Genomic DNA, 27,614 nt, shown 5'->3' on the forward strand with positions numbered 1-27,614 from the left:
AGTGGGCTGGACACCTCACCAGACACTGGTTTTGTCTCCCCTCCCACCGTGGCTTCGGAGGAGGGGGCTGCCTACAGAGTGGTGCTGATGCGGGCAGCCAAGGCCTTGGGCCTGGAGCGCCCCATCGCAGCCGTGAGGACTAACCACCTCACTGAGGTCCTTAAACCGCAGTCCAGCTCGGCTGAGCCCCTGCTGCCGTTTAATGAGGCCTTGTCAGACGTTCTTTTGGGCACTTGGTCCAAGCCCGCTACCGGTCAGCCTGTAGATAGGAACCTGGTCAGACGCCGGCTCCGGGCGACCCTTGCTTCCTGTCCACCCATCCCACCCCCGAGAGCCTGGTCATCCAGGCCTCCAACTCCCAGATCGGGAATCCAAGAGGTACGACCAATATGGTAAGAAAGTATTCCCCTCCCTGAGTTTGGGACTGCGGTCAGTCAACACTGCGTGCCTCTTGGGCCGCTACACCCATTCTCTGTGGGACACTGTTGCGGCTGTGCTGCCAGAATGTCCGGCGGAGGTCAGGACTAAACTCACCCAAGCCCTTGCGGAGGGTCGAGATGCAGCGCGGTTTTCTATCCGGTGTGGGCTGGATACCACCGACTCACTGGGCAGAGCGATGGCAACGACTGTGGCGATTCGTCGCCACGCCTGGTTGAGGTCCGCCAATTTTTCGTCCGAAGTCCAGAACACTCTTATGGACATGCCGTTCGATGGCTGTCACCTTTTTGGCGACAAGGCAGACCATGCGCTTGAGCGCTTTAAGGACTCCAGGGCTACTGCCAAGTCCTTGGGCCTCTCGGCCCCGCACCAGCAAACGGGTGCCTTTTGCTCCTTTTCGTGGCCAAGGAAGGGGCGCTTCCACACGTGCTGCCAGCCACGCACCACAGACTAACATCCAACGCGGTGGCAGCCGCGGAAACCACCAAGGCGGCTGTTGGGGACAACGGCGAGGCCAGTCCACACCTTCCCCCGCAGCATCCGCCTCTAAAGACTCCTAGTCCGTGCTTTCAGGCCCATGTGACGCCACTGGGGGCAGGGTTCGCCATCACCACTTCCAATGGCGCGCTGTCACTTTGGACAGGTGGGTGTTGCAAATCGTCCGAATGGGCTACTCCCTCCCCTTCGAGGCGACCCCTTCAGCCATGCCACACCAATACCACTGCGTGTCGGGGGACCACTTACAACTTCTGCAAGAGGAAGTTACGACCCTCTTGGCCAAGGGGGCCATCAAGCGCATTCCTGGGCCGGAAGTAGGATGTGTTCTGGTACCCAAGAAGGGCAAAGGGGGCCTACGCCCTATCTTGGACCTACGGAACGTCAACGGCTTCCTCCGGAAGGAGAAGTTCATGATGCTGACACTGGCTCAGGTCTTAGCTGCCCTGGACCCAGGAGACTGTATGGTAGCGTTGGACTTGAAAGACGCTTATTTCCACATTCCTGTCCTGCCGGCCAACCGGCGCTACCTGCAGTTCACGGTAGGCCACTGGCATTTTCAGTTTACCTTGCTCCCCTTCGGCCTTACCAGCGCCCCACGGGTGTTCACGAAGGTGATGGCGGTGGTCGTAGCTCATCTGCGCAGGTTAGGCGTTTCAGTCTTCACCTACCTCGACAACTGGTTGTTGAAGGCGGACTCGCCCCAGACAGTAGTCAGCCACCTCCAGACAACGGCAGACCTCCTGCATCAGCTGGGCTTTTCCATCAATCTGCCGAAGTCACACCTGTGCCCCTCTCAGAAGCTCCTCTTCATCGGAGCGGTTCTCGACTCAGCGCAGTTTCGGGTTTATCCTCCCGAACAGCGGGTTCGGGATATTCAGGCTCTGATTCCAATCTTTCGGCCTTTATCCCGGGTCTCGGTCAGGTTGACGCTGCAGCTTCTGGGGCTGATGGACTCATGCATACTTCTGGAGCATCATGCCCCTTGGCGGATGCGGGCTCTCCAGTGGGAACTGAAGTTTCAGTGGGCCCAGCATCAGGGCAACCTGTCCGACCATGTCCTGATATCGGAAGGCACTGCCAGAGCGCTGCACTGGTGGCTCACGGACCGCGATTGGGTCAGCGGCAGGTCCCTCTCCTTACCCCAACCGGAGCACGTAGTTGTGACGGACGCGTCCCTCCTAGGTTGGGGAGGCAACATAGGAGAGGCCGAGATCAGAGGCCTCTGGTCTCCGGCGGAGTCCCGGCTCCATATCAACCTTCTGGAGCTGAGGGCGATTCGTCTAGCACTGAAGGCATTCCTCCCCTCTGTCTGGGGGAATGTAGTGCAGGTGTTCACGGACAACACCACCGTCATGTGGTACTCTAACAAACAGGGCGGGGTGGGGTCGTGGACCCTCTGCCAGGAGGCTCTGCGCCTCTGGCAGTGGCTGGAACATCAGGGCGTGACCCTGGTGGTTCAACACCTGGCAGGTTCTCTGAATGCCAGGGCGGACGAACGGTGCATGATGGATCACGAATGGCATCTGAACTCGGACGTGGCACAAGTGCAGTGGGGAGAGCCTTGGTTAGATCTATTCGCCACAGAAGAGAATGCGCAATGTCATCAGTTCTGCGCCTTGGAATTTCCAAGGCGGCACTCGCTCGGAGACGTTTTTCGTCGCGAGTGGAGTTGCGGTCTGTTGTACGCTTTTCCACCTATACCACTTCTGCCCAGAGTGCTGAAGAAGATCAAGCGCGACCGGGCCCAAGTTATCCTTGTGTCTCCGGACTGGGCACGAAGGTACTGGTATCCCGAGCTACTCAGTATGTCTGTCGGTCCCCCGGTTCGTCTGCCTTTTCAGTAGAACCTTCTGTCGCAGCAGCAGGTGACGGTCCTCCACCCGAACCTGGCAAGTCTCCACCTACATGCTTGGAGATTGAGCGGCGGCAGTTGAGGCCATTTGACTTGCCTCCTGAAGTCTGTACTGTGATTCTGGCAGCCAGGCGTCCCTCCACAAATCGGTATACGCCTGCAGGTGGAACAGATTTGTGGCATGGTGCACAGCAAAGGCTGTGGATCCTCTCTCTGCCCCTCTTTCTGAGGTTCTCCTCTTCCTTCTTTCTCTTGCCCTGCAGGGCTCTGCTCTGGGCACTCTCAAGGGTTACCTTTCTGCCCTTTCAGCCTTTTTAAGGCTACCTGATCAGCCATCTTTGTTCAAGTCCCCAATTGTAATAGGTTTTTGAAGGGCATCACACACATTTTTCCCCCTGTTCCATTCGTGATGCCTCAGTGGGACTTGAACCTTGTTCTTACCTATTTGATGTGCGCTCCCTTTGAGCCACTTCATAATTGTCCTCTTCGTCTTCTTACTCTGAAGGCTGCTTTCCTGGTTGCCATCACCGCTGCCAGGAGAGTGAGTGAGCTCCAGGCTCTTTCTTCCAAACCTCCTTTCCTTTCTGTCCATCCGGACAAGGTTGTTTTGCGGACAAGACCCTCTTTCCTGCCCAAGGTTGTCACAGCCTTCCACATCCGGCAGTCCATCACCTTGCCCACCTTCTTTCCGCCTCCGCATCCCTCAAAGGAGGAAGAGCGGCTCCACCGTCTGAACCCAAAATGTGCGCTCTCGTATCTGGATCGCACACGCCAGTAATGGGTGGATGACCAACTCTTTGTTGGTTACGTGGGCGCTAAGAAGGGACGGTCGGTACACAAGCGGACCATCTCTCTGTGGGTTGTGTTGTGTATCAAGGCATGCTACTCCTTGGCTAAGAAGGAACCTCCTTTGGGGATGAGGGCCCATTCCACTCTGGCCATGGCTGCTACTACTGCCCTGGGTCGGGGAGTCCCCTCGCAGGACATTTGTCGGGCAGCTACGTGGGCCCCGCTGCACACGTTTGCAAGACACTACTGCCTGGACAGTCAAGTTCGGAGGGATGGCTTCGTTGGCCGTTCCGTCCTCCAGGACTTTCTGGTGTGAATATTGGTTCGCAGACCCACCACCGGGGTTGGTATTGCTGGGGTATCTATTCTAAGGTAAAGAATCTAATACTAACCGGTTTCTTTCAGATGAACAAGTTACTTACCTTCGGTAACGATATATCTGGAAGAAACAGTAGTTAGTATTAGATTCCTTACCGTCCCACCCATCCTCCCCGTTCTGCGAACCGATATCTAGGGTTGAGGTCAACCCCTTTCAGGACCCTAGTTTCATGGCACCAGTGTTGGTTTTTATCATGGCTCTGCGTTTCTGGTGCGGAAAAGCTGTGTATAAGAACTGACAGCACGCGAGGGCGGCGTCCAAGTACTCCGGCGACGTCATCCCGGCGCAGACGAGTGAGGTTATAACATCCCTCCGCCACATTTTATTTGCTTCAAGGGTCCACTATTTCTAAAGTTTCAGACTGGTTCCCTTGCTAGGGGTTATAATGTGAAATCGAATGTCTAGATAAGTAGCATAAGACCGTTCCGGATAGTTTACCAAATGTCTCGTCTTCATCTAGTGGTTATTTCCCTTACTGTTTATGCTATGGGTATAAACATTAAGTGTCCACCCTAATGTCTGCACTATGGCTGCATATTAACCAGTGGCTGACAATTGACCCATATACTCATCATAATTATAAAGGGGACTATTTCGATGTTACAAAATGCGTTCCCAATCTTCTCTATTATTTAGGCCGTTTATTACTGTGTTGAATCGGGACATATAAAATTGTTCCCGTTTCTTCCTTTTCAAGTCTATATCACCACCTCTAGTGTTCATTTTTATTATTTCTAGCCCACACCAGCTTATATCATTGATTGTATGTTGGGCTTCGTGCCAGTGTTCTGTTAGGGGTGCACCTTTTTTGTTGGTACGGATTGCAGATTTGTTTGTTTATACGTAAACTAATTTCCCTAGAGGTCTCGCCTATGTAAGCTAAATTACAGGGGCATTTGATGAGATATATCATATTTTTTGATCTATAATTTATGAGAGACTACTTTATGGGAAGTGTTATTATGCCTAATATCTGCACCTTTCAGAACGTTCTCACAGTTGGAGCAGTTTACACAGGGAAAAGTACCGGTAGGCAAAGGGGCACAATTTATACTTTGTTGCGATTTTTATTAAATACTTTTTCTTTGTGTGTAAAATGTTATAGTAGGAGGATATGATGATGACTCAATGTAAAATGTTTACTCCAGTATTGGAACTTTCATAGATTCCCATTGCTTGTATCATTCCCCGTCGTCGGAATGGGAGCCTCGGTAATAATATATATATATATACCTAGGTAAATACACCCTAATAGGTAAAAAATTAGGCCTAGGCCTCATTATCTTTTGTAGCCTATTGGTGTCATTATGTAAAAAGACCCAAAGTCCCCTTAGCAACCAATCAGATCAGCCTCACCCTGTAGAACCTTCCTGAGAAAGCTCAGAGCCTCAGATTTTCTACCGCTTCGTTGGTGACAGGGAGTCTCCTTAGAGCTCTGCTCTAACTTCAACTTGAGGTACTGTTTAAACAGTTTTCTTTAAGGATTTCTTTCAGCTTTGTCATGGCTGATAAGGAAAAGAAGAGCCTTTTCAGGTCTTGTGCCACTTGTGGCAAAAAACGACTTTATACAGAAGATCAACATAACGACTGTATTTACTGTCTATACCCAGACCATAAGGTTGATGGGTGTAGTATATGCAGGAGAATGTCTGTTAAAACCCTCCGTGATCGTGAAGGACGGCTGCTTCTGTGGCTTAGGAAGTTGGAAAGGAGGGATGAAGTAGTTTCTGGTGATGAGGAAGATGCCAGATCAACATCTTCAAAGACTTCATTGAAGAGGGGCGGATCGTCTGTGGACATTTCAACTGAACCCCCCTTAAAGGCTATGCGTGGGACCTCTGATAGGTCTGGCAAGCCAGGGCCTATCGAATCTCCTCACGTGAGTGTAAAGGAGAGGGAAAGGCAGGCACTGCAGGTGCAAAAGGCTAAACTGGATGAGAGCTCGGCTGGGCCTTCCCACCAGGTTAAAGTAGCCAAGTCCGTCAAAAAACCGACTGTAGAGGCCTCTACAGGGGTCAAGAAGGACTCTAAAGCATCTGAGGTGATTTTTTCTCCTCAGTCGTCGACGAGCCATCCAGCGACGACGACGAGAGCGTCGACGAGGACCTCGATGTCGATTCCGTCGACGAAGACTGGATCGACGACGGCGTCGTCGACGATGACCACGTCGACGGTTACCACCACGTCGACGAAGACCATCCCGTCGACGATGACTATTCCGTCGACGGTGGCAATCTCGATGACGACGACCCCATCGACGAGGATGACGAGTCCGTCGACGACGACAGTTCCGTCGACGAGCCCGTCGACTATGGTGAGCCCGTCGACGATGACAGCTCCGTCGACGATCTCGTCGACTATGATGAGTCCGTCGACGATGATGGTTCCGTCGACGATGCCGTCGACGGTGAAGGGACTCTCGTCGACGGTCCCGTCGACGACGATTCAGAATAAGGAAACGGTGGAGTTGTTTTCAACGCCGTTGACGACAGGAGCGCCAGAAAACAGCAGAAGGAGGAGGATAACCCCAGATATGACTTCTCCAAGGAAAGTACCTTCACTACCTCCACCCCTTTTGTTGGATGAAGATGACTTCTCAGAAGAGGAGAATGAGATGTATGGGGATGCTTACAGTCCATCTCAATTGAATCTGAAGTACCATGATTCGGATTTGGATGAAGAATATTATCAAAAGGAGCAGCGGCCAGAAAGACAAGTTGCATACCAAGATACCCAACCACAGCAGGGCATGGTAACGATGCCTATGAGTCTTTTGACAGACTTAAGGGCAATGCTGGAGGAGTATAGGAGCAGACAAGGGTCGCAACCTGTGGAAGGTCAAGCACAGGTTCAACCGCAGGTGGTGGCAGCACAGTCAGTACGGCCTGCACAGGAAGAACATGAGAGGGAATATCCTCGGCAAGTCCAAGTGGATACCTCGGATGAAGATGAAACGGGGCAGAACCAAGATCAAGACCAGGATAGTGAATGGAACCAATATATAGCTCCGGATCCGGCTTCACCAGTGCCAGACCCGGTCGACTCGCCTCCGGCTGATGTAGGAGGTTTCTTCAGCTTGATGGAAAGAGCCACAGCGCGCTTTAAGTTAGCGATGCCTACAACATCTACGGATTGTTTCCTGTACGATTTTAAAGAGGCGTACCGTAAGGCCGTGCGCTCGATTCCCATTGTAGAGCACATATGGGAGGAAGGGAAGAAAGTGATGCAGACCCCAGCGACGGTCATTCCAACTCTTCCGCGCTTGGAGAAAAAATATAAAGATCCTGATGACAGTCCCGCCTGTTTGATTGGACAACCTAGACCAGACTCGGTCATATCGCAAGCGGCACAGAAGAAATCGCGGAATCCTTCGGCCACCCTCACGACTCCGCCAGATAAGGAGGGTAGAAGGTTGGACAACGCGGGGAAGCGTTTTTCGTCGATGGCTAGCTTGTTGGTCAGAGCGGCGAATGCCTTGGCGATCCTAGCAAGGTACGACCGCCAGATGTGGAGTGATGTGGCACACTATGTGAATCTGCTAGCGGATGACCAGAAAGCGGAAGCTCTGAAACTTCTGGAAGAAGGACAACGTTCCTCTTCAGAGATGATTGATTGCGCGATGGACATCGCCACCATCTCTTTCCGTGCTCTAGGCAGTGCAGCGGTTCTTCGGCGACAAGGGTGGCTGCGCGCTACATACTTCCGGCCAGAGGTCCAGAATAGAATTTTGGACTTGCCCTTTGACGGGGACATGTTGTTTGGGAAACATGTCGATGACACCCTACAGGGTATAAAGAAGGACACAGAGACAGCAAGGGCTCTGGGGAACCTGCAATATAGGAAGACACCGTTCCGTGGAGCACGAGGAAGAGGCTTCACTTCACCTAGAGGAGGTTATCAGCAACAGCGATATTCACAGCAGTCGCAGTCGTACAGGCCTCAGTACGGCAATCAATACTATCAGCGGCAGTCGCAATCCCAGTCTTTCTCTCGCCAAAACGCTCGTGGACGACAGGGGCGTCAGGGCAAGGACGCTGGCAAGCGTCAATAGCGGCCTCCTGACTCTGCCAACTGTTCCTCCGCTTCTGGGATCTCCAGTGGGCGGCAGGATATCACAACATCTGAGCAGCTGGGAAGAGATTACATCGGATCAGTGGGTATTAAACATCATCCGAAATGGGCATACTCTAGAATTCCAGGAATTTCCACCTACAAGAGCTCCCCACGCCACTACTTCGAAACATCTGAACCTTCGTCAAGAGGAAGCTCAACAAATGCTTCAAAAAGGGGCGATCCAACGTGTTCCCCTATCACAAAAGGGAGAAGGGTTCTATTCAAGATTTTTTCTGATCCGCAAAACAAAGCAAAAGTGGCGTCCTATCCTGGACTTGAGGGAGCTCAACACCTATCTCACGAAACTGTCGTTTCGGATGATTTCACTCCAGGACATATTGCGCCTCTTGAACCCAGGCGACTACATGGCAACATTAGACCTGGAAGATGCCTATTTTCATGTCCCGATCCATCCAGCTCACAGACGTTTGCTTCGCTTTACAGTAGGCAAGAGTCACTTCCAGTTCATGGTGCTCCCATTTGGATTAAAGTCCGCTCCTCGGATATTCACAAAGGTGCTGGCACCGGTAGCAGCATTTCTGAGGAGACAGTCGCTGGAAGTATTCCCGTACTTAGACGACTGGCTGCTGAAGGCCCCAAGCTTACAAGAGGCATCGAAGGCAGTGAGCACATGCTTGAACCTCTTTATTCATCTGGGTTTACAACTCAACAAGGAAAAATCAGTTCTTCAGCCGGCAGGTACGGTGAAGTTCTTGGGAGCGATACTAGATACTCAGGTGTGCAAAGCCTTCCCATCGGAAGAGAGACAGATGAAACTCATATCGTCAGCCACTCGTTTGCAAAAGAGAAGTTGGATGACAGTCAGGATGTACAAATCTCTTCTAGGGTCGATTTCATCCTGTATTCAATTGATTCCGCATTGCAGACTGCGAATGCGCCCCCTGCAGGAGGAACTGGACCTTGAGTGGAGACAAGTGGAAGGTTCGTTCGACGACAGGGTGACGATAACCCAACGGATGAAACGGTTGGTTTCGTGGTGGATGAAAAGATCTCACCTCACTGTGGGACTCAGTTTCAAAGCTGCACGGGCTCCTCACGTCATTACAACGGACGCTTCTCTTAAAGGTTGGGAAGCGGTCATGCAAGACCTCCAGGTCAGTGGTCACTGGGCTCCGGAAGAACGTCGTTTACATATCAACGTTCTGGAGCTACGAGCTATTCGATTGGCAATGTTGGCTTTCCTCCCAAGGATTACAAACTCAGCAATCCTGGTGCGGACGGACAACACCACCGCAATGCATTACGTCAACAAGCAGGGAGGCACAAGATCGCCACTGCTTTCACAGGAAGCCCAAATACTGTGGGAATGGGCGATATCGCAGAACATCACACTCGTAGCAGAACACCTTCCAGGAGTATGCAACACGAAGGCGGATACGCTAAGCCGCCTGAGAGCAGTCTCGCACGAGTGGGAATTGGAGAACGCAGTGATCAAGGACATCTTCTTTCGGTGGGGGACCCCAGCGATCGACCTGTTTGCAACACCAGGGAACAAGAAATGCCGGTGTTACGCAAGCAGGGAACACCATCGAGGGTCACTGGGGAATGCCCTTTCGATGTCCTGGTCAGGCGCGTTTGTTTACGCCTTTCCTCCATTTCCCCTGATTCCTCGAGTCCTCAAGAAACTCAAGATGGACAGGTGCAGGATGATACTAATAGCGCCTGCCTGGGCTCGCCAGTTTTGGTACACGGAGTTGCTTCTTCTATCAGAGAGACAACCCATTCATCTGCAACCCAAACTGACACTTCTATCAATGTACAACGGCCAGGTTCTTCACCCGAACCCGAGCTCGCTTCAGTTGACGGCTTGGCTCCTGAATACAGAGAGTTTAAGGATTTAAACATCCCAGAAGAATGCAGGACCATCTTGTCACAGGCACGAGCCCCTAGCACTAATAAGACATATAGAGCGAAATGGAAAAGGTTCCATTTGTGGTGTCAGAGGGAAAAAGTACATCCTTTCTCGTCAGCTCCGCATCAACTCTTACCATATATTCTATCGTTGGCACAAGCAGGTCTGGCTCATGCTTCTCTCAAGGTCCACTTGGCAGCTATTTCCAGGTATAGGAGAACAAGATCGGGCCCCTCTCTATTGTCAGCAAGAGTAATAAAGCAATTCCTGAAAGGACTGTTTAGAGTTTTCCCGCCAGTTAGGCCCCCACCTCCGGTTTGGCACTTGAATGTGGTCCTGGCTCAGCTGATGAGACCGCCATTTGAACCAGTACATAAAGCGGACCTGAAGTTCCTATCATGGAAAGTGGCGCTTCTTTTGGCACTCACCTCTGCAAGGAGAGTAGGAGAGCTTCAGGCTTTAACTATCAAAGAACCCTTCTTGCAGTTCAAGAATGATACAGTGATCCTACGGATGAACCCCAAGTTCATTCCGAAGGTACCGACAGACTTTCATCTTAACGAGCCAGTGGTTTTGAAATCTTTTTTTCCTCGACCCTCAACCCAGGCTGAGAGGACACTTCATTCTCTGGACGTTCAGAGATGTTTGAAATTCTATCTAGAACGCACAGCTGGATTTCGAAAAACACCCCAACTGTTTGTGGCTTTCGGAGCCCCAAGGAAAGGATTTCCTTTGTCAAAACAAGGGATATCTAGATGGATAACTAGTGCGATCCGGTTCTGCCACCAGGCGACAGGCAAACCTTTACAAGGACAGGTGAAGGCACATTCCACAAGGTCGATCTCAGCGTCAACGGCGCTGTTTGCTGGAGTATCCATAAAGGACATTTGCAGAGCAGCCACCTGGAGCAGTACGCACTCCTTCACGAGACATTACTGCCTGGAGGCGGCTGCAAAGGAGGATTCGGCTGTAGGACAGGCAGTCCTGAGAAATCTCTTCCAATAAGAGGTGAGCTTTCCTCTCTTCCCTCCTCCTGTTTTTTCAAACATTTCGTTTATTATGCTTTGTTACTGCTTATGGTTGTTATAATCTGTGATGTCATTAGTTTATAATGATTCTGTAACTGTGCACGAAATGTTTGAGGTATGCTAACTGCTATCTACTCTGATACAAGCAATGGGAATCTATGAAAGTTCCAATACTGGAGTAAGAAACAAGTTACTTACCTGTAACTTTAGTTCTCCAGTATTGGTAACTTTCATAGATTCCCATGCGCCCACCCGCCTCCCCTGGGAAAGCTCACTTTAGGGCTAGGTGATTATGTGGCAAAGCAACGGCTACGAAAATCTGAGGCTCTGAGCTTTCTCAGGAAGGTTCTACAGGGTGAGGCTGATCTGATTGGTTGCTAAGGGGACTTTGGGTCTTTTTACATAATGACACCAATAGGCTACAAAAGATAATGAGGCCTAGGCCTAATTTTTTACCTTTTTACACCTATTAGGGTGTATTTACCTAGGTATATATATATATATATATTATTACCGAGGCTCCCATTCCGACGACGGGGAATGATACAAGCAATGGGAATCTATGAAAGTTACCAATACTGGAGAACTAAAGTTACAGGTAAGTAACTTGTTTCATACAATAACAAAAGAAGAAGAATTGTATTTAAGTATACTAATTGTATGTTTATTTTATTAAATAGAATTTGTCCTGATGAAGGTGTGAATACAAATGCCGAAACGCTGCGTCGGCAACCTGTATCTCTGTTTTTAATGTTTTTATGTGTATTCACACTTTTTAACTTGATTGTATGGCACTCTTGTGCATAATGTTGTAATGTATTGAATAAACTGTGCACTTTTTTTAAGAACAACATTTTTTTTGTATATTTGTTTCTGAATATGTCAACGTGGTACTAGTTGGTTCTTGAGTAAATCGTGAAAGTATAATACTGTCTTTTCCTTCGTGGAAGTATAGGGACTAGCTCTGTTGTCCAGATCTTTCTCCTTGTCCCTGATTGGAATACTAAGGAGACCTCCCTTTTCTTTTTACATTTGAATTAATCTCAGCCACTGGTAGTCACTCAGGGCTTAGATTAATGCCATGACATTTATTTTAAGATCGTGAATCTGGAGAGGATTCCTTTCTGGAGAAGAAAAAACTTTCTTTAACTGTAGATCTGAAATGAGGTAAGCCCCCACAGATTCATAACTGTCCCTCCTTTTGTTGAATGCTTGGCTTTTTATTTGGATTTTTCAAGCAAACAAATGAAATAAAGTGACTGCCGATTGGCTAAGCCAAATGGCCTAAAGGAAAATAGGCAGACACTTTTTTTCCAGACTGCTGATACTTTGATTTTTAGGGCTCGCCTTTCCTATTCCGCAGGAATAGGAAAAGAGCCCTAATGCAGCCAAACCATACTTCAGGCCAAGCAAGGGCTTTCCAGCGGATTTTCGGAAGTGCACGCCTCGTGCACGAGCTTGCCGCCTGCCTCCACCCACATCAAAGCCATCTGTTGCTTTGCGCTCGGCCTCAGGCCGGCACTTCTCCTCCCCTAATTATTCACTGCATGGCCGGCCGGCACATCAAAGGCTGCTGCTCCCCATGCGTCTTGTCTATTTTCTGCTCTCTGTGTCACTCAGGGACTGCTCTGCCAAGCAACATCGTCGTAAGCCAAGAAATGAATTTACTTCCAAATCAGTGTTGAGTGCGTCACTGACTGTTTACATTTAATTTCGAGGTGCCCTTTACATTTCCTTTCTGCTGTGTCTGTCACCCTCAGCTTGTTTAGTGTATTTCTGTGAAACTCGGGCCCCCTCACACTGCGTTTATATTATGTGCATTTAACTCGAGTCACTAGAAGCTTTGACGCTCTAGAAAGGATTCTCCGCTGCGAGGTGGTTTACTTTGGAAACTGCTCGAGCTCTGATGAGCTGCGCGTTGGAGCATGTACACGTGGCAAAGATTACATCAATCTCGCAGTTGACTTAACATGCCTGTTTATTTATAAGACTTCAGCCTCGCGCTTTCTTTTACATTCAGTCAACAGAGTATTTATTTTTGAAACGTGAGCTACCAGCCTTGAGTTATAAAACACAGCAGTTCTCAGTGGATGCTTAAATCAGTTTTTCTCGCAATCGAAAGACTTCACTCGATACTTGACAAGCAGTAAATTCAAGCCAGATAAATGCTGCAGGTTATTTTACATGTAGAGAGAAAGAATCGCACTTGAGAGGAAACAGGCTCCAGGATATATTTTTTTTTAAAGCAAAACTCGTGCTTTAAGGAAAATGTCACAGCGTTTAAAGGGTGTAGTGATAAAGTGAAATAATTTCTTTTCAATCAGTTCACGGCTGGGAGCCCTTAAACTGTCACCTTGTAAATATACAGCTCAATTACACCAAAACTTCAAACTTCGGGTTATGTTTTTCTTTGAATACTTCGCAGGTTCTTTTCAACTCTATTTCTTAAATGAATTAAGTTAAAGTCACAGATCTCCAGATAACAAATCCGGTTCACTTGTTGAAAGTGTTAAGCTTTTAAATTTTAAAATAAACAATCCAAGGTCACTCAAGATTAATTAGAGTTGAATATAGAATGAAAATATACAAGCCTCTTCCTCTTCTGGAAAAAAAAACCGATATTGTTCCAAGTCTTTTAAATGTGGAAATCCTTTTTCTTTTGAAGTTGTAGTTCGTAGAAACTCTCTCTCTCTCTCTCTCTTGATGCGTAGCTTCTTCGCTATGACCAAATACTTCTCATCTCTTTAGAAATAAACTGGACACCATTGTCCGACACAATTTCTTTAGGGAATCCTTCTCTTATGAATAAGTTTTCCAAAAATGTAATGATATTGAGAGTGTTGGGTTCTTCTACAAATTTTACTTCCCATCATTAGCTGCAATAATCCACCACTACTATGGCAAATTTCATCTTCCTAGGAAGTGTACCAAATTGGCCAATGAAGTCTATTGATAATTTTGACCAAACAGTATTTGGCAGATCAACTGGCTGTAGGGGAACTGCTTCAGTTTTTAAACTTTTGTCACTTGTTGCACAAACAACACAATTACGGACACTCTGCATCACCACATCATCACTCAGCACCACCACATTATCACTCAGCACCACCACATTATCACACAGCACCACCACATTATCACTCAGCACCACTCAGCACCACTCAGCACCACTTAGCAGCACCACTCAGTTCACTCAGCGCCACCACAGCATCACTCAGCGCCACCACAGCATCACTCAGCGCCACCACAGCATCACTCAGCACCACCACAGCACCACTCAGCACCACCACAGTACCACTCAGCACCACCACAGTACCACTCAGCACCACCACAGCACCACCACAGCATCACTCAGCACCACCACAGCATCACTCAGCACCACCACAGCATCACTCAGCACTACCACAGCATCACTCAGCGCTACCACAGCATCACTCAGCGCCACCACAGCATCACTCAGCGCCACCACAGCACCACTCAGCGCCACCACAGCACCACTCAGCACTTCCACAGCACCACTCAGCACTTCCACAGCATCACTCAGCACTTCCACAGCATCACTCAGCACTTCCACAGCATCACTCAGCACCGCCACAGCATCACTCAGCACCGCCACAGCATCACTCCGCACCGCCACAGCATCACTCCGCACCGCCACAGCATCACTCAGCACCGCCACAGCATCACTCCGCACCGCCACAGCATCACTCCGCACCGCCACAGCATCACTCAGCACCGCCACAGCATCACTCAGCACCGCCACAGCATCACTCAGCACCGCCACAGCATCACTCAGCGCAACCACAGCATTACTCAGCAACTCAGTGTGAGAAGGTGGCCCGATATGCAGTGGTCACTATTCTAGTGAACACTATGTATCAGTCCAGCAACCCTTATTGATGATTGGTTGTAAGTCAACCTTATAGACCAGCTATCCTAGTAGCGTGGATACGAGCAGTCTAAGGCTAAAGACTCGAGAGGGCGTGTTAAGCCAGCTGTTATACCACATATACCCCTTGAACACCAAGTGAAAGGACACCACACAAGTGTTATGAAAATAAACAGTTATTTATTAAAGATCACAACAGCCCTGTACTCTTTATGAGGACAGGGTACTAAGCACAAACCAAAACTCTTACAAAAATACTTAAGTTAGCACAGTATATACAAATGCCCGAGGGGCACGGAAAACCATATACTTGAAAAGTGGAATGCGAAATTACTAGCAGGTAAGTACAGTACTAATAGGCTTTGGAATCGCTAGGACTTGACTATAGAATTGTTAGATTACTTCTAGGAGACCCAGGGGACTCGGGTGCAGTGTGTGCACTCTCACGCGAGATGCGGGACAAAGTCTATAGTAGCTAGAAATTGCAAAGTTAGTGTTCTCGGGCGAACCCGACCTGGTAGGGAGAAAACGAAAGTAGATTCTGACCCTTGGATAGTGAGGCTATGCTGGGGCACCGAAATGCCGAAGTTACCTAGCCCAGGGGCTGCAGCTGCATAGGACTCAAAAGACGTCGGGAATCCTCGTTGACGGACCAGGAGCCTGGAAGAAAGAAGTTGCTGGCAGGCGACCAGTGAAGAAAGTTCGGTGGATCCAAGCCTGGATTGATGGAAGATGACACCTGAAAGCAGAGGGGACCAAGTTCGAGACTACTAGCCAGTAGTCAGTGGGCACCAGGAGGGCACCGGATGGTAGCCACCTCGACAAGGCGTGTGGGTGACGCTGGGCTCGGAGATCTCACGGTCCAGGAGGCGTTGTCGGCGACCAGGAAGGAGGATCGAGCTGTCCCACGAAGATAGAAGCTGTCGGCGTCGCTCGACCCAGGATTGGGCAACAAAGCCTTGGCAAATTCAAGCCCACGCGGTGGACCTAAAATGGCGTCTGGAGTGGACCAGGAGGGTCCGGGGTGCCTCTCTTCAAGAAGGAAGCAGGGGCCAGTCTGGAGCAACCAGACCAGCAGCAGTGATGTCGTCGGGCGTCGTTCAGAAGGCCACAAGCCAGCCGGCTAGTAGCCAAACAACGCGGTGCACAGCAAAGAGCAGAAGGGCCCCACGCAGATCGTGGAGATGCAGGGAGGCTGACCTTGGGTGCTGGAGCTGCGCAGGGTCGGGGCTTCTCGGACCCCAAAGCACTCACTCGTGGAGGACACGGTGGGCTTGTTGTAAAGATGTCGTGCAGTCTTGGCGATCGTCGGTCCCTCGAGGTCTCGTCGCACTCACGGTTCTCAGCTTGGCTGTAGAGGTGAGTAGAGGTCAGAGGTGCCAGGGAAGCCGGGTCTCGTCGAGCTGGGTCGTCGGATTCGTGATGAAGGACTTGCAGCAGACCGCAGTGTTCTTTAGGATGGTGCCTGCGGATGCAGGGTGACTACTCCTTAGCCACAAGGGAGAATCTTGATGAAGAAATCGTGAAGTCCTTTCGCAGAAAGTCGTGTCTTGATTCCAAAGATGATCTAATTTGAACAGGGGGCCCGCTCCCATCTTTATACTAAAAAAGGGGGCTGACCCGGTGACTAGGTCCTGCCTATGGGTGGGACTAGGAGGGGGGTGGTTACACCCCTCTGCCATGCCGGACTTTCCCCAGGCCAGGGGCTGGTGTGCCCCTGGAACTGGTTCTGACCGGCCTATGCGTAGTGAGCACCGGGGTGCCACTCAGCAGTCACCTTCCTGAAAAGCCCTGCCTACCCAGGATACACAAAACCATGTCTGGGACGGTGCTAGCACCGCCCCTGACAGGAAACCCTTTGTCCAGGCTCCCCTCGCTGGAAGGACTCCCAGCTGCAGGGGGTCAGACTCGTGTCTGTGGTGGCAGCATCCATTTTGTGGAGCTGAGGCTTCGTTTAACTTTAACCGGGGTTCACAGTTACATACATGTCGTGTCCCTCTAGAAGGGTGGAATGCTAACCCCGTCGCCAGAATTGGCGAGGGGTTAGTATTCCAATTCGTATGACACCTTACTCGACATGTTTTGATAAAGCAATACCAAAGATAGCATTTAACCGCGAGGATTATAATGCACTTAAGAGTATATGGTATGCGTTATCATGGAACAGCTATTAGGACTTGGTTCCGCAAGCTGCAGACAGGCTCAGCTCATGCCAGAGCACCATCTCACACGATTCCAAGCACTCTGCCTTCAGGATTGTCAAGGCCTGCCATAGGAGTGACTGATAGGAATCTGTGTGTCCATTTTAGGGTTAGGTATGGGTATACTACACCTACAGCAAAGGGTGATTACACGACTTTGCCCCAGCTGTCATGCAGCCAGTTGTGTCCAATTTAGGAGGCCAGCCAGGGGTGGCATAATACATGCTTCAGCCCCTGGTAGGCCCTGGGTACACCTATGCCCTGAGTTACAGGGTCTGATAAGGTGGCCCAGTCCCAATTGGAAATGTACCTAGGGTACATGGAATCCATTTTAAAGAGAGAGCAGTAGGCCTGGGGTCCTGATTGGCAGGATCCCAGGTCGACTATGTCAAAAACCAGCTAAAACACAGGGCAAAAAGTTGGGGGCAACCATAGTCAGGAGGTACCTTCCTACACTCAGCACCACCACAGCACCACTCAGCAGCACCACTCAGCACCACCACAGCATCACTCAGCACCACCACAGCATCACTCAGCACCACCACAGCATCACTCAGCACCACCACAGCATCACTCAGCACTACCACAGCGCCACCACAGCATCACTCAGCGCCACCACAGTACCACTCAGCACCACTACAGCACCACCACAGCATCACTCAGCACCACCACAGCATCACTCAGCACTACCACAGCATCACTCAGCACTACCACAGCACTACCACAGCATCACTCAGCACTACCACAGCATCACTCAGCGCCACCACAGCACCACTCAGCGCCACCACAGCATCACTCAGCACTTCCACAGCATCACTCAGCACTTCCACAGCATCACTCAGCACTTCCACAGCATCACTCAGCACTTCCACAGCATCACTCAGCACTTCCACAGCATCACTCAGCACTTCCACAGCATCACTCAGCACTTCCACAGCATCACTCCGCACTTCCACAGCATCACTCCGCACCGCCACAGCATCACTCCGCACCGCCACAGCATCACTCCGCACCGCCACAGCATCACTCCGCACCACCACAGCACCACTTAGCAGCACCACAGCATCACTCAGCGCAACCACAGCATTACTCAGCAACTCAGCACCACCACAGCACCACTCAGCACCACCACAGCACCACTCAGCACCACCACAGCACCACTCAGCACCACCACAGCATCACTCAGCACCACCACAGCATCACTCAGCACCACCACAGCATCACTCAGCACCACCACAGCATCACTCAGCACCACCACAGCATCACTCAGCACCACCACAGCATCACTCAGCACTACCACAGCGCCACCACAGCATCACTCAGCGCCGCGCCACCCCAGCATCACTCAGCGCCACCCCAGCATCACTCAGCGCCACCCCAGCATCACTCAGCGCCACCCCAGCATCACTCAGCACCACCAGAGCACCACTCAGCGCCACCCCATCTTCAATCTGCGCAACCATTCAACAACTGGTTCAAATATTTTCTCTCAATGTTTCAAGCTTTATTACAAATGTCACAAAAAGATGTTAAATTTTCACTTCTGTTCTTGGCATTGTAAATGACAAAGCTATTAATTTAGTTATTTTCAAAACCAACACATAAATAAAAAAATTTTCATTTACAAGACCAATAGCTCAAACTTTCCTTATGCGAGACCTATTGCATTGCAAATGCTTGTTCTTCTCTCATTTTTGAGTTGAGGGAGGACTGAAATTGGTAAATAGTGCTCAACTAGTATAGCCAGCCTTTCTAAGGTCTGCTATTTCAGTGTTCCCTTTTGTATTTGTTGTCGTTCCATCCTCTTCTTGTATTGGCTTTCTTGTCTTTAAATCACTGTAACCAGTCTCGTTCTATATTTCTCCAGTATTAGGGGTGTCTTTCATAGATTCACATGCTTGAATATCCCCCGTCGTCGGAGTGGGAGTCCCACGGTAAATAAAATAGCAATAATATATACTATATATATATATATATATATATATATATATATATATATATATATATATATATATAACATAAAACCTGAAATATGTAATAGAAAAAAGGCATAACAAGCCTACACATATTTCTACATAGGAATGCATGGAAAAGGAAAAAACCATTTGCAGTCTATCATTGTCATTATGTTGGTCCAAACTACAGCCAATCAGGCGCCAGCAACCCTCTAGAACCTTCTCCTCAGAGCTCAGCACCTCAGATTTTCTACCGCACGTCGTGTGAAGGGAGTCTCCCTGAGCTCTGCTCAGTTTTTTTCTTCAATTTTCTTCAATTTTCTTCAATTTCTTCTTCTTAATATCACAGTTTTGTACTGTCTTCTTACATGAAGTCTACGTTCAGACCCTGTGTCACTTGTAGGAAACTGTGACCTTTTCCTGTGAACCCTCATGAAGAGTATATGGAAACACTCTGCTTGTCTCTGACATGGTAAGAGGAGAAGTGGTTGTTCTTGTGCTTAGACTGTACCCCCCTTCTGATGTGGGAGGACTTCTTGTTGTTTGTCCTGCACATTCACGTTTTAAGTGATGCTTCTCCTCTACTTCACCAGCTGAAGTAACATCACAATTAAGGGGTCTCTGGCCTTCTTTGAGTCTGCCTCCCACATCTACGCCCACGAGATTTACTCTCAGGCGTCTAGACTCACACTGCGCACTTTTCTACGTGAAAATGTGCCAGTTTGTCGACGATACGGTCTATGTATCCTCTTTGCCATCACTTTTGCTCTGCAACGACAACGCCTCCAGGTATGCGTCGACGACAGTGAGGACAGTGCCCTCTTGTCGACTACAGGCTCGTAGACCACTGGGAGTTTTTGTCGATGGTAATTTCTTCGACCGTTGGCCTCGTCGACGGTAAGCTCGTCGACGGTAAGCTAGTCGACGGTAGGCTAGACTACGATATGTCCCGTCGACGGTGGCCTCGTCGATGGTGGCTCGTCGACGGTAGGCTCGTCGACGGTAGGCTCGTCGACGGTGGCTCGTCGACGGTGGCTCGTCGACGGTAGACTCGTCGACGGTGGCTCGTCGACGGTAGGCTCGTCTACGATATATGTCCCGTCGACGGTGGCCTCGTCGACGGTAGGCTCGTCGACGGTAGGCTCGTCGACGGTGAGCTCGTCGACGGTGACCTCGTCGACGGTGAGCTCGTCGACGGTAGGCTCGTCGACGGTAGGCTCGTCGACGGTAGGCTCGTCGCCGATAGGCTCGTCGCCGGTAGGCTCGTCGCCGGTAGGCTCGTCGCCGGTAGGCTCGTCGACGATAGGCTCGTCGACGATAGGCTCGTCGACGGTAGGCTCGTCGACGATAGGCTCGTCGACGGTAGGCTCGTCGACGGTAGGCTCGTCGACGGTAGGCTCGTCGACGGTGGGCCCCGTAGACGACAGGCTCGTCGACGGTGAGCTCCGTAGACAGTGAGCTCCGTAGACGGTGAGCTCCGTAGACGGTGAGCTCCGTAGACGGTGAGCTCCGTATACGGTGAGCTCCGTAGACGGTGAGCTCCGTAGACGGTGAGCTCCGTAGACGGTGAGCTCCGTAGACGGTGAGCTCCGTAGACGGTGAGCTCCGTAGACGGTGAGCTCCGTAGACGGTGAGCTCCGTAGACGGTGAGCTCTGTAGACGGTGAGCTCTGTAGACGGTGAGCTCTGTAGACGGTGAGCTCTGTAGACGGTGAGCTCTGTAGACGATGAGCTCTGTAGACGATGAGCTCTGTAGACGGTTGACCCTGTCAACTATTGGAATGGTCGACGGTTGAGCCCGTCGACAGTTGGTTTCACACACGGTTGACTTTTATGCACAATGTGTTTTGGTAGACGATTTATCTCGTCGACTGCAGCTTTCTGCTACATCCACGTGATGGCGTGGTGGCTTTTTACTCCTGCCTTTATATCTTCCTCTAAAAACTGGAGCTCTATTGCATTCACCTCCGGTGAATATTGGAGGTTTTCCCCTCCTTATGAAGAGAGCGGCGAATCGCTTTCCCTTTTTCCCCTCGTCCGGGGGAAACCACAAAAACAAGTTCGTTCAGTTCCTATCATAGACTTTATTTAGCAAGAAGGTGTTAGACTCATGCAGAGGTCAAACTCTGTGCCGGCGGTTTTTTGTTTTTCACGCCTCGACAAGAAATGTGCAGCTCCCCACTATTCAGCCTACCCTGCCTCAGTCATTATTCAGGCGGCACAGCAATTATCTTGCAAGCCAGTTGGGCAAGTATGCCACCATATGTGCTCTGACATGTTGGCGCCAGTAGCACTTATTCCAGAATCCTCCAAGCCTCACGCTTTGAAGATCCTGCAGGAGTGAGAGCGAGAGAGAAGTGCATCAGAAATGATACACTGTGAAGCGGACATTGCGTCTACAGGTGTTCCACAGCTCGCTATAGGGGCAGTCTGGGAAAGACAATTTTGCTTCAATGCTACGTCTTTCGCAAGGAGGTTCAGACTTCTATACTTCACTTGTTCTTTTGATTGAGGAGCCCTTCTGGCCAGCATGTTGATGAGGCAATGCAGACCATCTTAAAGGACGCAGATACTGCCCGCACCTTCGGGATATAGAATCGCAGCCTTTTCGTGGTGCCGAGGACGTAGCTCCACGTCCTTTGTTTCAAGGGAGTTCCCTCCAGTATTGGCTCCTACAATCAAAATCAATTGCGTTACTCAAATCAAACGCAGTCACATAGGCACAGTACCAACAGGTCCTACCTAGACTATCATCGTACAGCCTAGGCAAACTCTTCTAAGAAACAATGGATTACCGGGAACACACCTTTATTCCCTCCAAAAACGTCAGAGATCTAATATCTCACTTTTACTCCACTTGGTCAAAGGTGACAGAGGACCGTTGGGTTTTTAAACGTCATGCCCAAGGGCACACTTTAGAATTTGTCTAATTTCCCTCTTTCTACACCTCCAAAGGGACCTCCTCCTTCTCATCTACGGGTGTCGTTTTCACAAGTGTCTATATGGATACAAACAGGGACCGTCGGATGGTTCCGAATCTCCAACAGCGTTAGGGTTTACTCTCAGTTCCTCATCAACAAGCAAATGAGGAAAGTGTTGCATGATTTTAGATCTTTGCGCAAACTTTACAAATGTTGTCCCTCAACAAAATCCTAAGTTCTTATGCCAGAACGAGTTTATAACTACTCTCAACCTCCAGGATGTCTATTTTCATGTGCCAATCCTTCCTAAGCATAGGAAGTGGCTACGCTTTACAATAGGTACAGAACTTATTCAATAAAGGTCCTACCTCTTGGATTTAGGTCCGTTTCAAGTGTCTTTAAGTACATCCTGGCACCAGTGGCAGCCTATCTACGTCTGCAAGGCATACAAATTTCTCATTCCTGAGACCACTGTATAATAAGGGCTCGCTCTTATTTACAATCAGTCCAGCACACCCAAACTTGTCAGTCACTGTTTCAAGACCTGATTTTCAATAAATCATGACAAGTCACAACTAGTACTAGCTCCGATATCAACATTTCTCGTATCATCAATCAATACCAACCTAGCAAGGGTGTTTATCTCGCACGAACAACGGGCTTGCATCTCCCACTTGGTGGTTCTTCTACGTTGGTTTCAGGTCTCCAGTTCCTTTGTAGATCTCATTCAAATCAATCCTCGGATGCAAGAGGCCCCCCCTTTTTGTTGGTGGGTCCAAGTAAGAAATTTGTAGAAGGGGTATACGTTATTCCTTCCAGAAGTGCCAAATTACACAATCACCACAGACGCATCCCTTCGAGGGTTGAGGAGCATATCTCAAGGGCTGAAGGTTCAGCAGGGAATGGGAACCCTCAACAAAAGGCTTAGCACATCAATCGGCTAGAGCTAGGTGCTATCTTCTTAGCCCTCAAATCCTTTCGTGTTATCATTCAAGGAGCCACAGTATTGGTTTGCACAGACAATACCTTACTTGCACAAACAAGGAAGAACGAGGTCGGTTCTTCTATCTCAGAAAGCCCAAGAGATATGGGCTTGGGCAATATGGCACAGGATCAAACTCTTGGCTGTCCATGTGCCGGGAGTTGCAAATGTGCTGGCGGACACCCTCAGCAGGTCAACAGGTGTCCACCCACGAATAGGAACTGCATCAGCCAACGGCGGATCAAATGGACCTCTTTGCGACAAAAAAAAAAAAAAAAAAAGAGAACAGCTTATGCCTGTTTCTTTGCAAGCTGGCATCCCCACAGGGACTCGCAGGGGAAGGCGTTTTCGATAAACTGGTCTCAAATATATGCTTACGCCTTTTCTCCGGTACCGTTGGTTCCGAGAATTCTCCGTCCGATGAACAAAGAGCCGTATCGTTTGATTCCCATCGCCCACAGGTGGCCTCGCCAATACTGATTCACCGAACTTCTTCTCCTCTCAGAGTACGATCCAATACAGTTTCGACCAATTCCAAATCTCCTCTCCATTCAGAATGGTCAAATTTGCCATCAGATCCGGCTTCTCTAAAATTAGCAGCTTGGTGTCTGAGCACCTTGTATTAGCTCATCTGACTATCTCGGCGGATTGTAAAGAGGTACTGGCTTACGCGAGAGCACCTACTAAAGACATACAGTCTTTAAAAATAGATAAATACATAAATAATAATCTGCATTTGGTGTTACTCTGCTGGGGTTTACCCATTTCTTGCAACGCCGGACCAGATATTACCTTTTTTCTTGCACCTGGCAAGATCAGGCTTATCTCATACAACGTTGAAGGTCTTTTTGGCAGCCATTTCAAGGTAACGTCAGGATGGGTCCATCTCTCTTTATTCTTCCAGAATACAACAGTTCTTTAAGGGACTACTCAGAATGTTTCCTCCTGTACGTCGTCCGCCTTCATCATGGCATTATAATGTAGTATTAGCGCAGCTCATGCGCCACCCATTTGAGCCAATTTTTAGGATGTATTTCAATTTCCTAACATGCAACGTTTTCTCTTTGTTAGCATTAACTTCATCTAGAAAAGTCTGTGATGTTCAAGCTCTCATTGTCAATTCACCTTTCTTACGATTCACGCCCAATTCTGTAGTGCTACGTACAAGGGGTATGCCTAAAGGTACCTTCGGATTTTCACCTGAAAGAACCAGTTATCTTAAAGACGTTTTTCCTAATCCACAATCCCCAGCGGAGAGGGCATTTACATACTCTTGACATCAGAAGATGTTTTAAATTTCTATTTGCAAGGACCTCTGTCATTATCAAATTCGATCAACTGTTTATTGCCTATGGAAATATACAGCTAGGACGAGCACATTCTTTAGACATAAAACGTTGTCTAAAATTCTACATTTCCAGAACAGCCCCTTTCCGTAAATCTGATCAGCTATTTATAGCATATGGACTGTTGCGAAAAGGGCATTCAGTGACTAAACAGACAGTGGCACGATGGCTCTCTGCAGCCATATCATTTAGTCATCAGCAGGCTGGCAGGCCTTTACCGAGTCCAGTTAAGGCACATTCTACAAGAGCGATGGCATCGTCCACTGCGTTGTTTGCTGGGGTGCCTCTACACCAGATTTGTCGAGCAGCGACATGGTCCAGCAGGCACACCTTTACCAGACATTATTGTTTGGAAGCTGTCAACGAAGCGGATACCGCAGTGGGGCAAGCAGTGCTTCGTCATCTTTTTCAATAAGGTGAGCCTCTGATCCCTCCTCCATTTCTTTCTGTGATTGCTATATGCTTTTCAGCTGTATATTATTGTCTTCAACTTTTGAGGATGTACTTTGCAATCTCAGCTCTAAGGAGGGTACTGCTATCTATTCTATTCAAGCATGTGAATCTATGAAAGACACCCCTAATACTGGAGAAGAACAATTGTTACTTACCTGTAAACAGGTGGTTCTCCAGTATTGGTGTCTTTCATAGATTCACATGCGACCCACCCTCCTCCCCTCAGAGGCTCTCTTCTCCTCATAGACTCTGTGGTCACTCTTGTGCTACGAAAATCTGAGGTGCTGAGCTCTGAGGAGAAGGTTCTAGAGGGTTGCTGGCGCCTGATTGGCTGTAGTTTGGACCAACATAATGACAATGATAGACTGCAAATGGTTTTTTCCTTTTCCATGCATTCCTATGTAGAAATATGTGTAGGCTTGTTATGCCTTTTTTCTATTACATATTTCAGGTTTTATGTTACATATATATATATATATATATATAGTATATATTATTGCTATTTTATTTACCGTGGGACTCCCACTCCGACGACGGGGGATATTCAAGCATGTGAATCTATGAAAGACACCAATACTGGAGAACCACCTGTTTACAGGTAAGTAACAATTGTTCATCTGATGAAATACAATATCAAACATGTAAGCACTGCTCTTAATTTTTGAATCATTATGATGTCTGGTATTATTTCTCTGTAATTACTGGCGTTGTGTGTCCTTGTTTTGAGTTTTTTTTCTTCATCTTACTTATTGCTTAACTGAAACAAAATTGTAATATACGTAACATTGTCTCAAATCTAAGTGTTGGATAACTTGGAATTCTAGGTTTCCAATCATGAAATAAAGTTGGTTCTTTGCAGTTGCTTATTGCCAGCTATCTCTTTGCAGCTAGCTAATTGCAGAATACAATCGTGTTTTTACTTCATTGTGTATTTTAGGATCCTGAAGCAAGAGCGCCCTGAACTAGCAGCTTTGGCAGACTCTGTGGACCTGCAAGAATCAACTGGTATTGCTTCAGATAGCTCCAGTGACTCCTCTAGCTCTTCCAGCTCTAGCTCCTCCGATTCGGACTCTGAGGCGAGTATTCTCTGCTTGAATAGGGCTTTCTTTCTACGGATTAACTAGGGATGGACTGCCAGATTGGACGAAAGAGACAAACAGCACAAGATTTGATAAAGTATTTTCTATTGTTTGATTGTAAATCTGTATTTTTATTTAATTGCCACTAAGCAAGTTGGGTATCATTTTCTGGACGCAATTTAGATACATATAGGCTAACAGTGGTTATTTTTGTTCTCCAGGGAGACTCTGGCTCTGAAGCAGATGGAATGACTCCTCGCAGGAAGAAGAGGCGAACTTGTGGCATGGTTGAAAATGGAGACACAGTATCACAGGATGATTGTGTAAGCAAAGAACGCAGCTCATCCAGATGACTGCGTGCATCCTGCTTTCCAAGACTAAGCACGACATAAGCAAAAAAAGAAGTCATGGGGTTATTCAGGAGATTTGCAGAAATAATAGACATTTCAATTTCTTTCTAGAAACCAGGCGATTGTTATATGTGCCAAGGGAATCCATTGCAATTTTTTAAAGGACGAGATAATATGTTTTTATCACGTGTGTGTATATATAGTCCTGTTTTATTGTATTTCAGCCAAGTCTTAATCCATTTTCTCCTCTATAACTTGCAGTGTTTTTAGGCGTTGGATGAAGGTTTTTTTTTTTTTTTTTGTCAATCAACGATGTATTTAAAATATGCAAGATTTCAGGAGTGCAATAAAAATAATTTTGGCCAGCAAGATTAGGCCATGGTTTAGGCGTTGTAAGAGACAGATCACACCACTTTTTTTTGGTCTGGGGATAGGAATTCTTGTTTTGGTGTAAAACTTGGGTTGTGAGGGAAACATTGTGTTTAATTATGGCCTACCCTCTGGAAATACACACTTTTTGACTATCCCACCACCAGTCTGAAAGCAACCGTAGAGCATCCCTTGGCATGAATGTTTACCCTGATGCTTGACTCATTCGAAAGCAGTATATGCTGTGAACTTCACCCCTTGCACACCCACCTGGAGAATGCTTGCCATTTGACTCCTTCTCCTTCACTTAGTGGTTAAACCATATAAAATCTATACCCAAAAGGAGGTGACATTGTTTGCTCTCTACTTTAATAATCCATGTGTTGCACTGTTGCTTCATTTCTTTATTCCTAGGTGCACTCAAATCTCAGTTCATCCACAACCAGAAAGAGGATGTATCAATCCAGAAGTCCTATTTTACTCCAGTATTGGATCTTTCATAGATTCACATGCCTGAATCATTCCCCGTCGTCGAGACGGGAGTCTCCGGTATATAAAAAAGCAGTGCTTAGTAGTATAGCAAACTGAAAAGAGGCCTAGGCCCATTTCCCTTTTGCAACCCATAGCCTTTGTTATGTAAAAAGGCCCAAACTTTTCCCTGAACCAATCAGAGCTCCTCACCCTCTAGAACACTCCTGAGAGAACCTTCTGCCCCTCAGATTTTTCTACCGCACGTTGTGCTAGGGAGTCTCCTTTGAGCTCTGCTCAAACTCAGTGTTTTTTAACTTCTTTAAAGAACTTTGTTCTTAGGAATTCTTCTGGATTCTGTTCTACTATGGATTATCTTCAAATATATTCTTTAAGGAATGTCTGGAAAGGAGAAGAAAGGATCATTTAGAGCCTGTACAACTTGTTCCAAGAGGTTGCACTACACTGATGAACCTCACACTGACTAAATTTACTGTCTATACCCGCAGGCCACAGACCGCAAGATATATCGCATTTTCTCAAGTAAGTTCTGGAAGGTCGTGGAGGGCGCCTTTTAATAGGGTTTAAAACGCTAAGGCCAGAAAGGAGGTTTTCCCCAGTGACAGTGATGA

General features: G+C 48.3%; 1 protein-coding gene across 1 annotated transcript in view; it reads left to right on the forward strand.

Annotated features, from left to right (window-relative positions):
• Nucleotides 1-26,993, forward strand: part of JMJD6 (jumonji domain containing 6, arginine demethylase and lysine hydroxylase) — a 149,049-nt gene extending 122,056 nt beyond the window's left edge. Inside the window, exons 5-6 of the mRNA XM_086930678.1 lie at nucleotides 25,654-25,792; nucleotides 26,017-26,993. Coding sequence (XP_086786804.1) covers nucleotides 25,654-25,792; nucleotides 26,017-26,148 — 271 coding nt within the window. The 3' untranslated portion in view covers nucleotides 26,149-26,993. The remainder of the gene's footprint in view (nucleotides 1-25,653; nucleotides 25,793-26,016) is intronic.
• The last annotated feature ends 621 nt before the right edge of the window (nucleotides 26,994-27,614 follow it).

Source organism: Lissotriton vulgaris, chromosome 7 (genome assembly GCF_964263255.1).
Source record: "Lissotriton vulgaris chromosome 7, aLisVul1.2, whole genome shotgun sequence".
NCBI lineage: Eukaryota > Metazoa > Chordata > Amphibia > Caudata > Salamandridae > Lissotriton > Lissotriton vulgaris.